The sequence below is a fragment of the Macrobrachium nipponense genome, chromosome 17, assembly GCF_015104395.2.
Source record: "Macrobrachium nipponense isolate FS-2020 chromosome 17, ASM1510439v2, whole genome shotgun sequence".
NCBI classification, from domain to species: Eukaryota; Metazoa; Arthropoda; class Malacostraca; order Decapoda; family Palaemonidae; genus Macrobrachium; species Macrobrachium nipponense.
Genome location: NC_087210.1, coordinates 58,537,898 through 58,555,689, shown reverse-complemented (window position 1 = coordinate 58,555,689; position 17,792 = coordinate 58,537,898). Strand labels below are relative to the sequence as shown.

Genomic DNA, 17,792 nt, shown 5'->3' with positions numbered 1-17,792 from the left:
ACAGTTTTATATAACCCCCATATTTGCATTGCAGCCTAGACAGAATGATCCAGACCTCGTTTGTCTAGTTAGACCGAATAAAACCGGAGGGCCCAGCCCATCCATCACCTTTCAGGAAGCTGCTACCTTGGAGTCAACTGGCTCATTGGCTTTCCAGGCTGTTCCATGGATTGACCTTTGGTCAATGGCAGTGGTAAAGATCTCATACACTGATATGGGCAACTCTGAAGAATATGCCCCCTTCACAGGGCCAGCTAGGAATTGCAGGACCCAATTAGAATATTAAGACTATTTTTTATGTCTATTTATAAAAATTATTTTCCTCATTTTGTGTTTTCAGTAGTAGTTGATCCCTCTTAGAAAAGGCTTCAAGTGAGACAGGACTTGGCATGGTGGCTGAATGGCAGGAACTTGACCATTGGAGTGCCTCTTCATTCTCCCCCTCCAGAGAGTCTTCTGTTCTCAGATGCCTTGAACAAGGGTCGGGGAGCACACTTGGAAGATCTTCCATAGCCTTCAAATTTGTCCCGGAATTTGTAACCATGTTGACAGGTTCAGGTCATTCCCGATCCCCTCCCTTGCAGATTTTGTTGGTAATGACCCAGACGCATTACTTTTACAATACCTTGGACCAGAGTGTCGAAAATATTTTGATAGCACAGGCCGGAACAAGAAAGAATTGTCCAAGAATATCTTTTGGCCTGTGAAATGATTAGACAAGCATACAGTAGTACCTCTTCACATACAGATGTCAATACTTACAGTGCACGCAAGAGCCCTTGAAGTTATGGACCTTGGCCCTTCCATCGCTTTCAAAAAGAACTTGTTGGTTCATAGGATATTGAAGGATGGTACATGGTTTTGCCAAATGACCTTCACATCCTTCTATCTGTGGGATGTTGCCCCCAAGGTCCTTGGATACTTTCTCCTTGGGTCCATGGTGGCTGCTCAACAAGTTGTGTAGCTCATCCAGTGCCCCTAGTGGGAGTTTGTATCTTACCCAAGATGTTGGTTTGAAAATGACAGTGAATGGGATGTCTGGCTTCCTTCCTGTCTCTTCTTTTTTTCCTCTTCCAGAGAACAGCAGAGAGATTTGAACCATTATTTGCTGGAACTGGTTAGATACAGGTGGGTGAGCACTCATTCTATGTCGTATTTGATTGTTCCTACACAATACAAATTCTTTAGGATAAGCAATCCCTTCCTTCTCTTACAAGGGGAGACAGGAACTGACTTCAGAACAAGGTTGATAGCTAATGTGAGTTTTGTTGTCTCCAACAATTACTAGTGCTTTTCCTTCTTCCAAGACACAATGTAGACAGGAGTTCCAACTGTCTCTTAACCTGGATGTCTGGCTGTTGATTAACCCTTTGCTTAACAGATCAGAGGCATATGACTCCTTCTTATGCTCTAACAATTGGCCAAGAAGTAAGCCAAGGTGAGCCGAACCACCAGTTGGTTCTAAAGCTTACTTTATCCTCCCACCAAAAGTAAGTTTCCCTTTACATTAAGACCAAGGGTTTGTTCTGTACATCAACAAATGACAAATTTTTAATCAATTTGTATTTTTCATAACTTAACCCTTAAACGCCTATTGGATGTATTAAACGTTGACGAAAATTGTCTGTTGGGTGCTTAATTGAGGTATGATACATCGACGCAAAAAAGTTTTTTTTTAAATTCGCGGAAATATATTTATAGGCCTACTTGGCGAAAACTTTTGAATCACGCACCTTGAGGGATGCTGGGAGTTCACGGATGAAGCTGTTGTTTTGTTTACAAGCATTACCCAGGCGCACATGCACAAATTTCTTTCTTCTCGCACTAAAAAGCATCAGCGTCACATTTCAGAAATTATTTCGACACTGAGTAATTTTTGCACCATTTTATATTTGCCGTTACATAGAGTTTTATATATGAAAATGTGTGCAATTTCATGTAGAATACAACAAAAAACAACCCATGGTTGTAGCTTTTATCAGTTTTGAAATATTTTCATATAAATAACGATAACATAAGTGCCAAAATTTTAACCTTCGGTCAAATTTGACTCGACCGAAATGGTCGAAAAACGCAATTGTAAGCTAAAACTTTTATATTCAAGTAATATTCAATCATTTACCTTCATTTTGCAACAAATAGGAAGTCTCTAGCACAATATTTCGATTTATGGTGAATTAAAAAAAAACTTTTTCCTTACGTCCACGCGGTAACTGCCGAAAAAATCAGAAATTCTTTCGTCCGATTGTCGTAATGTTTGTACCATTTTACATTACCTGTTACATAAAGTTTTATATATGAAAATATGCGCAATTTCATGTAGAATACAACAAAACACAACCCATGGTTGTAGCTTTTATCAGTTTTGAAATATTTTCATATAAATCACAATAAGTGCCAAATTTTCAACCTTTGGTCAAATTTGAATCGACGGAAATGGTCGAAAAACGCAATTGTAAGCTAAAACCCTTACATTATAGTAATATTCAATCATTTACCTTCATTTTGCAACAAATTGGAAGTCTCTAGCACAATATTTCGATTTATGGTGAATTTTTAAAAAAAGCTTTTTCCTTATGTCCGCGCTGTAACTACCGAAAAAATCAGAAATTTTTTCGTCCAATTGTCGTAATGTTTGCACCATTTTATATTAGCCGTTACATAAAGTTTTATATATGAAAATATGCGCAATTTCATGTAGAATACAACAAAACACAACCCATGGTTGTAGCTTTTATCAGTTTTGAAATATTGTCATATAAATAACGATAAGTGCCAAAATTTCAACCTTAGGTAAAATTTAACTCTACCGAAATGGTCAAAAAACGCAATTGTAAGCTAAAACTCTTACATTCTAGTAATAATCAATCATTTACCTTTATTTTGCAACAAATTGGAAGTCTCTAGCACAATATTTCTATTTATTGTGAATTTTTGAAAAAAAAACTTTTTCCTTACATCGGCGCGGTAACTATTCCGAAAAAATCAGATATTTTTTCGTCGGATTGTCGTAATGTTTGCACCATTTTATATTAGCTGTTACATAAAGTTTTATATATGAAAATGTGTGCAATTTCATTTAGAATACAACTAAAAACAACCCATGGTTGTAGCTTTTATCAGTTTTGAAATATTTTCATATAAATCACAATATGTGCCAAAATTTCAACCTTTGGTCAACTTTGACTCGACCGAAATGGTCGAAAAACGCAATTGTAAGCTAAAACTCTTACATTCTGGTAATATTCAATCATTTACCTTCATTTTGCAACAAATTGGAAGTCTCTAACACAATATTTCGATTTATGGTGAATTTTTGAAAAAAAAACTTTTTCTTATGTCCGCGTGGTAACTCTGCCGAAAAAATCAGAAATTCTTTCGTCCGATTGTTGTAATGTTTGCACCATTTCATATTAACTGTTACATAAAGTTTTATATATGAAAATATGTGCAATTTAATTTAGAATACAACAAAAAATAACTCATGGTTGTAGCTTTTATCAATTTTGAAATATTTTCATATAAATCACAATAAATAGAAAAAATTCGACCTTCGGTCAACTTTAACTCGACCAAAATGGTCGAAAACTACAATTGTAAGCTACAACACTCACAGTCTAGTAATATTCAATCAATTACCTTCATTTTGCAACAAACGGAAAGTATCTAGCACAATATTTAGATTTATGGTGATTTTTTGAAAACCAACGTTTTCTTACGTCCGCGCGTTACGAATTCATGCATCATAGTGATAATATTTTCTCTGTGTTGCTTTGATCGTTTTACAATTTGTTATGTACCAAACTCATTGCAATTTAGTGTACAATACAACTAAAAAATAATTAGCTCATTAGCTTTAATCGTTTTGCTCACAGCACAATTTGTATACAATTATATATGAAATTTTTTTTCACGCTGTCATACTAAACTTCAGGCAATGACAAAAAAGGAGCCAAAAATGAACTCTTAATCATTAAAACTAAGCGCTCTGTGATTTTTGAAAAAAACTTTTTTTCCGCTTCGGCGCTCGCTCCCGAACGCCGTTGGCATACGGGAGACACTTTCGGAAATACCGGCTCGGTGTTTAAGGGTTAACAAACTTGAGGTCTTAACGTACATGACCCACCTCAAGCCACCCCTCATATAGTTACCTGGGCTGGAAGAAAACTGAAGCATCACAGCATCCACTTGAGGGAAACCAGGTTGGGGTCTGCCCATCTCTTTCACCATTGCCTATCTCCTGTTGCCACCAAAACCTTGTGCTATTAATAACCAGACTCCAGCTAAGCACTTGAGAAAATCCCCTTAAAATCCCCTTATATTAAGACCTCAGATATTTTAGTTATGAAAAATACAAATTGATAAAAAATTTGTAATTTTCATACATTTTGATTACATTGTTCCGAGTTACAGCATTTTCTGACTGGAATAGAACCCCGGCCGCAACCTGGGGACTGCGTGTAGTGTCAAAAGAGGACTATTTAATCAGAAATTCATTACCTTAACTAAGCCTTGTCATGTGTTGCACAAATCCCAGATATCAGTCCATTAACAGAAAGATAAAAGTGGTTCAGGTATGTTAATGCATGCACTCATGATCCTCAGGTCTCCAATATGTAACTGAATCATCCATGGTGTGTTTCACTAGTTTACATCTTCACAGCCCCCATGGTTTCACATACTTGGACCTATCCAAGAATATAGTGCCTTTTTTGTTGTCATTTATTTTCCTTAATTTTACTTTCATTCCTTTTCAGTAGTATTTCTTTTTATCTAGAATTAATGATAAAATTATAGTAATAATATTTTCAGTAACATCCTGCATAGTTTTGGCAATAGCATCAGTGTTTTCTGAAGTCAAGAGTCAATTTTTTAAAGTTCTAATTTTGCACACTTCCAGTTTGATTACAAGATCCCTGTTCAGAGATTTTAACCTAATTTTGCATACTTAAATTTAAAAAAAAATTATTCAGATACAGAATGTTGGTAATTTATTCAGTGTTATTTAACTCTAGGAATTTTACTCTTAAGTGCTAGCAGATTTTATTACCATGACATTGGTAATAAAATCTGCTTGTTTTTTTGTTATCTTGTGACTCCTATTTATCAGCATACCAGGCAAGCACTATATCTATTCCAGACTAAAAATACTGGAGATGGTATAGTTATTGTCGTTGATTTTACAGGTCCCTAAAATAAGTAAACCTCCTTAAACGGGACAGACCTATAAAGTGAATTTTATTAGAAAACCACTCGTGAAGTCGGCTATTCTTCAGTGTCTATAGTTCTCTTTGGCTGCCTGTCTCCTTAAGTCCATGTTTAGTGTTATGGAGATATTGGTATTTTAGTGTGCACAGACTAATTATTTGTCACAGCTCCTCAACCTTCAGAACCTTTGTGACTTATTGACTTAACTCTTTGGATAAAGAAATCAACTTTTCAAAGGAAGAAGTTTTTCTTTGGTTGCTGTTATGCCTACTGTTTCCTCATGTGCAGCTTTCAATTATCATGGTTAGCAAAGTTACTGTCTTAGTGGATGCTTCCTTCAGGTTGTTGTCACTGCAGAGGTTTGGGTGTTAACCTGTGCCTCCCTGGTGCTCCTTCAAGTGTTGGGGTTTCCTACAGAGAATTATAGCATCATTACATTAGCATTCAAGTGCACTTCTCTTCATGACTTCCCCTCCTTTATGTTATTTTTGTTGATCTCCCATTTTGCCAGGGCCATTTACCTGTTTCTTTCCATGCTCTAGGAGGCTATGGTGTTCAGCCACTCATGGGTGATATAGACACTTCAAGTATGGTGTTACTGAGAATGCAGGGTACCTTGTCACAACGTCCATGCTATTGGAGAAAAGATCTATAGTACTCCCAGCTTGTCCACCAGTGTTTTGCCTGTAACATGTCCTGTTGAGCCAGTGCTACCCTGTCATGCAGTACAGTATATTCACAATCCATGACAAAATACAAAGACTGACAGTTTGCATGTGACAGGTTCCACTCAGTATTCACCAGTACAGCCTGTGGTTTACCACCAGTCCCACAGTTGCATTCCCAAGGAAGGGCATGTACCTGTTCACTTGTACCCTTTACTAGTTCAGGCATTTCCAAACAAGGGAGCTGTACTTGTTGGCTGACCCAGGCTCAAAACTCCTTCCAGGTACAGGACTCCCACAGCCTTTAGTGCATTTAAACAGTACTGACTGCACTGACTTTGGTGCCATGGCCCCATGAGTAGACACTGGAGCAACTGTAGGAACCAGGAACTGCAGTCACTCTACAGCAGGACATTCTACAAGTTCAAAGCTCTATGCTTTAGGTTGGCAAACAACTTTCAGTTTGGGCCCATTTGAGTGATATATATGTGCTGCATTAACTAGTCACCTGGTTGGTTCTGGCATCCTCAGAGGTGCAGTTACTTTGGAGCAAAGATCACCTACTCGCATTTTGTTACAACTAGGGGATCATGATAAACCAAGAGAAACTGGTTCTCATCTTCGTGCACAAGACTAAGTACTTATAGGTAATCTTCCCTGTGAACCAGCTCATTTTGACACATCACTTATCATCTTCAAATGATCCTTCCTCTCATTTCCCTCTGTACACAAAGAGATCATAGTGGTCTTGCATCTCAGCTGCATTGGAGGTAGATCAGGATGTACACTTGAGAATGATCCTTAACTGCTCAACACAGAGGATGGCTTTTCAAGCTCTGAAAATCACTGGTGAGTGATCTGTTCACCATACAACCAACAAAGATCTTTTGTTGTTCTCTGGTGCCCTGTCTGTGGTCTGCCCTGGAGGATGCCTCCCAGCACCCCTGGGACATAGTGGACTCCTACGCCTTTTACCCACCTTCTCTCTCACCCACCAGGTGGTCAATGGTATGTTGATCACTTGAGGGCTCAGACACTTGGATATCCTCATTTTCCTATGATGTGTGGTTTCACTGCTCTAATGGCACTTGGTAGTCTCCCAAAGAGATTCTCTGTAGCCTACTCTCCAATCCAGGGGAAACTGACAATCTTTTGTGTTGATGAAGAGGACTGTATCTTCTGTCGCAGCCTTGATTTGATTCAATGGATTTAGGATCTCCTTTTCTACCTTCATTGAATCAAGCTTCTCTTAGTCACTTTGGTGAAAGACTATCGCCACAAAACAGGTGTTCCGACTGAGGGTCATAGGTTTCTCAGATGTGGCTGGATTGTTTACGCTTGTAAGAAGCTTTGATCAATCGTACTATCCTGGGATTTCAGATCCAGGGTGGTGGGGTGGACATGATTAATTTTATCTTTAATAGCCTAACTTGGGCTTTGCATGAATCCTTGGGACAGGCTTGTGTCCACGACCTCAATTGCAGGACCGTCATTCACTGAGTATCATGTACTCTTATCCAGTACTCGGAAGGTAGGAATCACACCTAGTAATTACTTCCTGGGTTTGTGGTGGAAAATCACAAGAAATAAGAGCTTTTGTTTCATGTCTCCAGGACCTTACTGGTGGTCCAGATTAGATGCTTCTATGTTTGATTGAGCTTTGTATGCTACTGAAGTAGGACCTGACCTCTTATATCAATTTTTAGCACCTCTTGGTCTACCAGCAAACTAAAGAAGTAGGTTTAGGAACACCACCTTTCTTTCTGGCTTTATGATGTATTAAATGAGCTTATGCCACTTATGTCAAGTAGACATCATACAATTCCGGTGAAAACTCACAAATTAGGGGCATGGAATAGTTTGTGGCATTCAATAGTACCAGAATAACTTCTCAGTAACAGGTGATGCAACTGTCTGAAACATCAAACTACCATATCTTATCCTTCCTTATGGATTTCACTGTTTCCCCGACTTTTTCTCACGGAACTAAGGTCACTGCTAAGTAGGTTGTACGAGTACAGAAAAGTGTCTCAACAAAGATATGCAGTCTACCCAAAGTACATGCTGGACCAGATCCAGATGTAGGTTGCTATTCAACTGAGCAGCCAGTCTTAGAGCTTCAGCAAATAAGATGAGACTCCATCTGCTCCTCCATTTAACAAGGAAGCAAAGGAGCTATATTCAGAACTAATTAACCATATCAGCCACATGTAACTGCCATCTGACTTGTGCAACCCATATGGATATAGCACATGGTTTTCCAATCATTAACTAACTAAAGAAAGGCTCTAGACATCCTTCATAGATATCTACTTTTTTCTCCAAATACACATATAGCTACTAGTTACTGGTAACATAACTAAGGAAGATCTATAACATTAAAATTGATGCTTTGTAAATTTCATTGCATAGGTTTTATACCTGTTAACCACTAGCTATTTATGTCATTTCTACTGTAATCTTACCAAAGTTTAATGAGTATCTGCTATTTAGTTACTCTTGAAAACCTAAAAATTTTGTCTTCTTAAAAATAGGTGGTTGGTGTAATATTGGAAAATTCATTTTTGAGGTAATAATTCATGCACTGTGAGAGGACCAAGTTTCCTGTTTCTGTTAGTGGTTACTACATGCAAGATATCAGAACTAATGTACTCCTCTTATGTTACCCATGCCAGGATTACTCAAAGCTGATTATACTGCACTATGAACAGTGAAATTATCTTCTCTTACCTCGCCATTTGCCACCAGATGCACAAGGTTCTTCAGCTGATTGAGTGTCCCAAACTCAATTGGAATAAGGTGGTGATTCTCCTTCTCAGCCTCATCACTAAACCGAGATATGAGTCCTTCTGCATGTTCTGAACTCATTAACACCACACCACCCTAAGTAAGGATGTACAACTCAGAATTAATAAATAAAAGATATAAAAACAGTTGCAATACTGCACCATCTGTGTATTCTATGGTGCAAAACTTCTGGCAAATAATTATTTGGATTTCAATATGCATCACTTAAACTAGAAAAAATCATATTTTGTCAAAATTATCCAGATTGATCAAAAAAGTTTGTTTATACATAGCTATTACTTGACATCTATATGAAATGTACAATGCACAGAAAAAGTAGTCTTTTGAATAATAAAATCAAAGAGAAAAAAAGGGGATTATGGACTTTGTAACAGTTAATCGTGGAATATTAAAAATAGAAAACGAACCTTAGAATAGCAGCACTACATATTTGTAATTTCATAAAACTTACCTCAGCCAAGCACTTCAAAGCTCTACGTAGGGAACGTGAAGTTGCACTGAAATCAATGACAATATCAACTGGTCCACCACATGCGTCTTTTGTTCGTTCAACCAGCTGTTCCTCATACAGATCTTCATTCCACTGAACTACATTTACCCTGGTGGAAAAAAAAATAGTATTTTAATAGCAATGCAATATTCAAAATCCACTGTCTATAGCTGCAGAGAATAAAAAATCTATTGTGAAATCAGTGCAGGTGCAACTGCCAGTCTTGCTGGTTATCCAACACATGACAAATTTATATCAGACTGCTTTTATAATTACCAGCATCGTTATTCCTTATTCTCGTTGATGTGTCACCTGTTTTTAAGGGTTACTCTTGGGACAAAGTTCTATATGTTCAACTAAATGGACTTCCAATATAAAATGGTGCTATGGCTTCAAATACTACTTAAAAGATATTATGAAGATTCCTTAATGAAACATTCATTAAGTAGCCCATTGTGTAGTCATATACTGCAGTCTAGTGTATGCTGACTATACGTATAATCTATAATTCTTAAGCAAGATGCTACACTTGTATCATCTATTTCTGTACATACGTGGATTTCCTGTTAGATTATATTTGAAAAAAAATGCCTGTTGGATATGAACTTGGACCAAAAATTTTGATATTAGCCTGGAGAGAGAAATTAGTTCCAATGGAAATTCAGGCAGAAGGTGTACAAGACAAAAAGGGAGTACAATTGAATAACATGAAATTTAAATATTAATGGTAATACAGGAAGATAATGTCAAATACAGTGGGCCCCCCGTATTCGCGTTCTCCGGATTCGCGGACTCACACATTCGCGGATTTCTCTCGGGAACGTTTCCCTGCATTATTCGCGGAAAATTCGCACATTCGCGGTATTTTTCTATGAGAAATATCCATAAATTCCTGGGGTTTTTTTTATCAATTTCATCATAAAATGCACTTTTTGTGATAAAACTATTAAAAAAACCAAGTATGAAAATTGTTAGTGGTTTTTCTTGAGTTTTAACTAACAAAATAGGCTGTTTTTAGCGTTTTTATAGGGGTTCCAAACATTCGCTGGTTCTAACTATTCGTGGGGGGGGTCTGGTACGCATCCCCCGCGAATGCGGGAGGACCACTGTACTATCCATATTTTGTCCTACACTGCACATATACCGTACATTATAGTAAATACATATCAGTGCACTACCCTCAGTAACTTGAGAATCTACAGCTTCAGAATGTTCTTTACTTGCCTCAAATATTCATTTGCAATGGATATGCCTTCATCCCTGAGGCATGCAACTGCAATGGTGATTTTGTCCCTCTTATCAGGCCAGTAGAACCGAGCAATTCTGAGAGCCCATAATGCAAGACCACCAGTACCAACAACAAGTATCTTGCATTTACCTTGAAAGAAAAAGGGAAAACATTGAATACATCATTCATGATGTCCAGAACTCTCACATAATTTTCAGTTCTCTATTCACGTGATGAGTTAAGAAAAAATATTTTCTATATGGAATGGTACTGAGGTAGCCATCTTGCAGGTTGCTTTATTTAAATAACTACATAAATTATTACCTCAATATAAATTTTTACTCTTACACTTAGTTTCCATCCAGGTTGTACCATAGCTTCATAATTTTATTTTTTAGTAATAAAAAATTTAATAATGAAATGTTCAGCATGTAAAATCAATTTTAATGGCAAGGTAGCAGTTTATATGTTTCCAAGAACTCATGATAGCTCACCTGTTTCACCTTTCTCTGCTAAGACCTTCTCAACATGCTGATGAGCACTGAACACAGTATTCATGGCCCAGAGTGCTCCAGAGGGTAACATGGCTGCTGTACTGAGGTTGATATTTTCAGGCACTTTAATTAAATATTGTGTCTCTGGGACTGCCACATATTCTGCATACCTATTAAACAGAAATTATGTTTTAGTCATGACATGACATTCTTGAATAATCATATTTGAGATAGTCTTAACATTCATATATAGTTGTTTAGATCTATTTTCCATAGCCATATTCATGAGCAACATTGATTGAAACAAACATTTTTTTTTGTAAGAACTAGTTCATATTAATGGGAATGAAAATTTTTCATAGAAAGGTGGGGGAGATTAAACTAATCTGATGGATATCGGAAAAGGATTAGCAGCATGAACTCAAAATACTTCATGAAAAATATAGGTGTGGTCGACACCACCTCCAAAGGGGAAAAAGCCGGTAGATAAACAGGACTACAGGTACGTATATGGAATAAGAAGCAATATGCTAGTCAATGATGAAATATCCTGAATATATGAAGACAATAAAAGAAAGAGGACAAGAAACATGAAAAAAGTAATAAAGCAAAAATAAACAAAGCTAAAAAAAAAAAGTACAGCAAAAATAAACATAGGAGGGTATGCAATATGGTAAGCAAAGCCATGTCAAACAAAACTGTCAAGTACGAATTAGTGGAAATGGTGTGGGAGGAAAATTTGTAAAAAGCTGTTTAAAAAAAAAAAATTATAGTCCAGCCACTTTATCATTAAGTTTTGCTAATTTTTATAATGAAAATAAAAGTTTTAGAATATTAGATGGGCATCACAAGACCAGAGGGTATTGGAAAGACTTTCAAAGGCTAGTGGTATTACTACATTTTGTTATAAAATCTAGTATGAAAACAGGAGGAGGTATATCAGAAAAATCTGAGACGAATATTCATATCTGTCAGACCATCAAAGAGCCCTTCATTGTTCATCATAATTATGGAGGAAACTACCAAACCAAGAGAAAAATAAACTCCCAGGGAGCTGTTATATGTAGATAACTTGGCTTGATGCAGAATCATAAGATTAAGTCTCTGTAATGTTTAAAAGAGAGAAGAGTGAAATATTGGAGAGGATAATGTGAAAAGTTGGTGTGAAAGCTTTAAGAATCCAATGAGTAATTGTAATATGTATCATGTATTAGATAGTCTAGGCCAGTAAGTGTGCATAACTTACGTATTTAATCCTCCAATGCTAAAAGTAATCCTATTAGGTCTGGAACCTTTCTTAAAACAGATCTAAGGTTTCACAGTGATCATCATGGACAATACAACAGCAGTAACGTGCCTAAGAGATAGGCTTAACTTTATCAATGAGGCATTGGTGAGCAAAAGGCAGAGGTTGTAAGTAAACAAAAGTTCGAGAGACAAAGGTTGTAAAGGTGCACATCAAGGGGGGGCTTTTATCCCTAGTTCTTGGTCTCGGAACTCTATCCCTAGTTGTTTATTCCTAAGCATTAGAAATACTATTCCTCTATACAGAGGCCTCAGACATTCTCTTCATGTACTTTGTCTCTGGTATCACTAAATCTTCGTGGACTGGAAGAATCAGGAGATGAGCTAAGAGAAGTTCCTATATTCTGAAGTTTTGGGCCTCTCCTCCAGTGGATGGATTTGTTAACAACATAGCTCAACAAGAATGTACCTCTTCTCTTCTCCCAGACTCAGCAGCCAAGAAGGTGAATGCCAGGATGCACTCTTAGAACATTGAGGAAGACTGCACTTTGTCTTTTCAGTCTTGAAGTCAGCAGTTGACATGCTAATAATTTCCAAGTTGCCCAGTAAGTCTTACTTCTCTGAAGTGGTCTCAACAGAAGTGTTACATGTCCTGATATAAAAACCACTGGAACTCTTGTATTAACCCAGTCTTCCCTGCGACCTCAAAGAGCATTGTACGAAAAACCAGTTACCTTCCATTCACTCTCAGTATTTCAGGTTGGAGAGGCACCTCTAGCCTTAAGAGGAAACATGGAAGGTCTCTATATTTTGGAAGGATACATAATGAGGCTGGCAGAGAAGATTGGGTATGAATGGGAGTTGCTCTAATATCTTGCCTATCTGCCCAGTCTTTGTTGCTCTCTAATCAATACTCCTTTTTCACTATCAAATGTTACAAAACAGTCTTTGACCAAGTTATTAATTTGTATCCTTTGCTCATTTCTTCCCTAGATTAGGGTTTCTCTCACTAGAATTTGAGAGTACAGTGCTTAGGATTTGTCTAGTTTAGTCAATTAAACACAACTTGCTTATTGCATAAGTAATAAGTTAACATGTTTGGAGCATATTATAAACCCAAAATTACATTATGTATCTTCCTACTTCAGGGATGCCAAATCTAGGGTGTTTTTGATCTTATGATGGCCTCAGACAGGAAATCAGGCAATCCATTTCCCACTCTATGCACTTATGCTCATCTAACTCGGTCGTGTTTTCTTGTTCCAGATCATCATTCAGCTCATGATATGACCTTTCTTGGTAATGTGCATCTTAACCCAAACCTTACTGTGCCAAGCTCATTCTCTCAAACCATACCAGAGATAATGAGCAATGTCTCTAATGGTCTTTCTTGTGAAATAGATATTCACCTCCAATATGCAAATGCTTTGCGATTTGTAAAGCATCAACATTTTTAAAACAAATTTAAAGTTACAATCATACAAGCTACTGTCCTCCAATCTTTCATGAATAAATGCAATAAGTTTTATATGGCAATGATTTGTTTCTAATCAAACAGGAAATTATTACTCCTTCAGTGTGGCAATAGTTTGCATCTAGTAAACAATATATTGAAAACAAATTAATTCTAACTTTGCTATGGTAGTCAAATGATGAACTCACCCAGGAGGATGGCCTTCATATGGGTATACAATGACTCTGTCCCCAACTTGCAGATCTGTCTCTCCTACCTCTTCGCCAAGAGCATCTACTGTGCCTGCAACCTGTAGCATTTGATATATAGGTGTCATTACTTTTGATTAAAAATCCACATATCAAGACTTGTCTTGAGAGATAATACTGTACTGTATAAAAAATTCAGTAATGCAACACTGGTTACCAACACACTGAGGGACTAAAACTTACCTCATAACCTGGAAAAAGGGCTGTGTCCCTGACAGAATGATGAAGAGGTGAACCACAATGCAAGGCTTCAACAGATTTGATGCTTGATGATGATGATGCTGAACGTAACCTATAGCAAACCCCTGCATTACGCACCTGCAAGAATAAAATAGTATTCAACATGCTGATTTATCAAGAGAATGCTTTCGTTCTCAATGGCATCTTTCTTGTCTCCAAAAAGATTTTTGTGACACCTCTCTCAAGTATTTACTTCTCAGATAAATATCACCTAACAGTTCTGGCCATTTTGTCCTGTACCCTTCCAGGATTTACTCTGCTAACCACTTTTTTCTGGTGCTGACCATCTAATATAAACAGTTTGATATTTGTTTCAGTCTGTTAAATTTTCAATTATGTTACTGTTGGCTTTAAGGATTCTTTTAATTTGTCATCCTCTCTATATTACATATTTTTAGTTTGATTTGCTTGATTACCTCCTCCATTTGGCTCTCTGGACAGGAGAAAGCAGTAGATCAGTCACTCTGATCAAGGGTAGGAGTTTATTCCTAAGTACATACTACTGCAGGGGATAAACTGAAAAAAAGGTCTTGTTGTATAAAAGAAGAAATGTAATTTTTTGTTCTACTTGGAAGTTTATTTTTAAAATTTTAATTTATGTATTAAGTATTGTCTAAGTATGACAAAAGTAAAGCTTTAGGCTTTAAAGTTTTTAATTTCTTTTGCATTTTCTTTTGTAATTTTCACTAAAATTGTCATGATCACAGTTCACAATTATGTATGTACTTGCTACAATAACCTTTAAATTCATTACCCTTAGATAATAAAATAAAATTTATAAGATCCATGGAGATCACTGTTTTTTCCAAGTACTAAACATTCATTATACTGTAGTGGGGCATACCAACACAAAATGTGATTATGTACATGGTAATATGCTATACCTTATCATTACAGTATTTACAGTATACTACATATATGCAAATACAGTACTACATATTATAGCCATTGTACCATGGCCTTCCATGGTCTAAGGTTTAGAAGTTCCTTGCTTGAGAGTAAAATCAGGCTTTTTCCCTTATGTATTTGTTGATCTGAATGTTTTTTTGAAAAGTTTGTAAGACAGGCAGATGAGAAAAAAGTTGCTGGGTGGATTATCACAAAAGCACCTTCTTCTTTACCTAATCTTTTCCTTCTAGGCATTTTATAATTTCTAAATCCATCCTGAAAGCCCTCCCCTAGTTGTTGCAAACCTGGGAGGCTTCTTATTTGCCTTACAACTTGTGCCAACTCCACCTTGTCGACCAGTTGCTTCTTGCGCTTTTTTTAAATGACATTTGGTCAGATTTATTTACGCTTTCAATGGAAACTTGCAAATTACATCAATACGCTTGTTGTTGATTTAATTATTATTGTTTACTCTGTTGATTTTCACTAAGTTGCTGTTGTTGCAAGTTTATTTACTAATTTTGCTGCTAATTTTATACTGTTCATTTTAATTCTTTTAGGAGACATATTATTCAGGAATCAAAAGATGAAACCTATTCATATGGAACAAGCCCACATGGGCCTTTGACTTGAAATTTAAGCTTCCAAAGAAAATGTTCATTAGGCAAATACAGAAAGAAGAGATCCCACTTATTAAAAAGTAAATAAATAAATAAATAAACAGTAGTAATGCATTGCATCTTCCCTTGAACTTCTGAAGTTCCAATTGCACGGCATCCTCAAGGAGACTGTTCCACAATCCTACAGTGTGAGGAACATTTACTACATATTAGTAGTGCTGTTCAGTGAATCTTGTTCTCAGCAGGTAAAGGGGATCAGGGATCAATTGTGAATGTGGATGATCTCTGTTGAAATACAATTTATGAAAATGTGACTAACAAGAGACCATCTGTTGATGGTCAGAGTCATAACTGCCAATATTACTTTAAGATAAATTGCAGAGTACAAACTTTACTCAAATATTATGCCTTTCACTATGAGTTGATGATTTTACACATGCAACTTACCCGGCAGATATATACTTAGCTTATGTCTCTGACGTCCGACAGAATTCAAAACTCGCGGCACACGCTACAGGTAGGTCAGGTGATCACCCCCTACCGCCGCTGGGTGGCGGTAATAGGAATCATTCCCGTTTTCTGACAGAATTTTTCTGTCGCCGGTGCTGACAACAACTTTGTTGGTAGCTCCTGCTTAGAATTTCTTGCTTGCTTTGCCGAGGATTATTTGGGAAGTATTTGATCTTTGGTTGTTGGCATACGCTTTGTGTTGGATTTAGTTAGTAATTATGTCCGATTTAACACCTGGAACTCTGTTTAGAGTATGTGTAAATGAGGGATGCAAGGTGAGGTTGCCTAAGGCTACTTTGGACCCTCACACTGTTTGTGTAAAATGTAGGGGGAGGGATTGTTCGGTTAAGGATACATGTGATGTATGTGAGAACTTAACTGAATTACAATGGAAAGAACTAACTTCGTATGTTAGAAAGTTAGAAAAGGATAGGATTAGAAAAGCTTCAGCTAGAAGTTCAAGTAGATCCTGTTCTGCGGAACAGGATAGTATTTCTAACCCTGCAGTAGCTTCGCCATCTTCCTTTTTGGTTTCAGCTCCTTCCCCCCGCAGCGAACCCGCAGATGTGTCTGCCGAGAGAGCCGCTGTGGAAGCTTCAATCCGCAATTTGCAACAGCAATTGCGAGATATAAACCAAGGTAAGGGTGAAGTGTCTAGTGATAAGTGCAGTGTCCCCAGTGCAGTGGAGGGGGCGTCTGACCGACTCCGCATCGCTCCTAGGCCTAGACCTCTTTCAGACTCCCATGCCCAGGGGAGGAGGAATGTCAAAAGCCGCAAGGGGGTTGTAGAGTATCCCCAACGGTCAGAAGTCCCTTCAGCAGGTCCTGTAGACTCGTCCCAGGCTGCTATAGAGAGCTATAGGAAAAGCCTCTTAAGGAAGTGTTTTTCCGACTCTGATTCGTCCTCTCCTAAACGAGGATGGAGCTCTTCTTCCAAATCGCGCCCTCTCAAGAGAGCCTGGAAACCTCCAGGAGAAGGCGCTCTTGACTCCAGCCCGGAGCCTTTTCCGGAGTATTCTCCTGCGCCTAAGAAGGCTATGAAGGATCCGGAATCCTCTCCAGAAGGGATTCGGTCATCTACTAAGAGATTCCTATTGGACCTCCAAGAGAATCTCTCTTCTTTAGTAGGCTCGCTTTCGACTAGTAGGCGCAAGGAGCCTTCTCGCAGGAAGGACGCCTCTCTTCCAGTCAAGAGGTCTGTTAGGAAGGAGGAGTATAATAGGCGATCTTCTCCAGTAAGAACCTATTCGCCTCCTAGAGTAGACGACTCCTTTGAAACTTCGTCGAGACAGGGAAGATGGTATTCTCCTCGTAGAAGCTCTGAAGCTAGGAGTCATAGTGCAAAGAGCGACAAGAAGTAGGCGCTAGATCCTCTCCTTGTAGGAGTAAGGGAAAAAAGTCTCCTTGCGAGAAGACGATCGGTTCGTATCTGTCGAACGATCTCCTAGGAGTAGGATCTCCTCTGCAAGTGGTAGGAAAGAACGAGAGCGCTCTGCTCAGAGAGATAGAAGCGAGAAAGGCTCTCCTTCTAAGGATGATTTTTCTAGAAGGCGCCAACGTTCGATAGGACGCCTGGATGATCGAGTCTCGTTAAGTTACTCGAGACCTTATGATAGGCTTTCTTCAAGGGAGTCAAGCGCCTCTCCTAGCAGGTTCCAAGATTCTACGAAGAAC

The 17,792-nt window shown here is 37.8% G+C and overlaps 1 protein-coding gene across 5 annotated transcripts in view; it reads right to left on the bottom strand.

Moving 5' to 3' along the window:
* The window catches only part of LOC135196266 (uncharacterized), an 83,101-nt gene that overhangs the window by 9,427 nt on the left and 55,882 nt on the right, over window positions 1-17,792 (bottom strand). For all 5 annotated transcript variants that reach the window (XM_064222969.1, XM_064222966.1, XM_064222970.1 and 2 more), the window contains exons 3-8: window positions 14,044-14,178; window positions 13,801-13,901; window positions 10,894-11,063; window positions 10,396-10,549; window positions 9,133-9,280; window positions 8,604-8,756 (exon numbers count right to left, since the gene is read on the bottom strand). In XM_064222969.1, coding sequence (XP_064079039.1) covers window positions 8,604-8,756; window positions 9,133-9,280; window positions 10,396-10,549; window positions 10,894-11,063; window positions 13,801-13,901; window positions 14,044-14,178 — 861 coding nt within the window. The remainder of the gene's footprint in view (window positions 1-8,603; window positions 8,757-9,132; window positions 9,281-10,395; window positions 10,550-10,893; window positions 11,064-13,800; window positions 13,902-14,043; window positions 14,179-17,792) is intronic.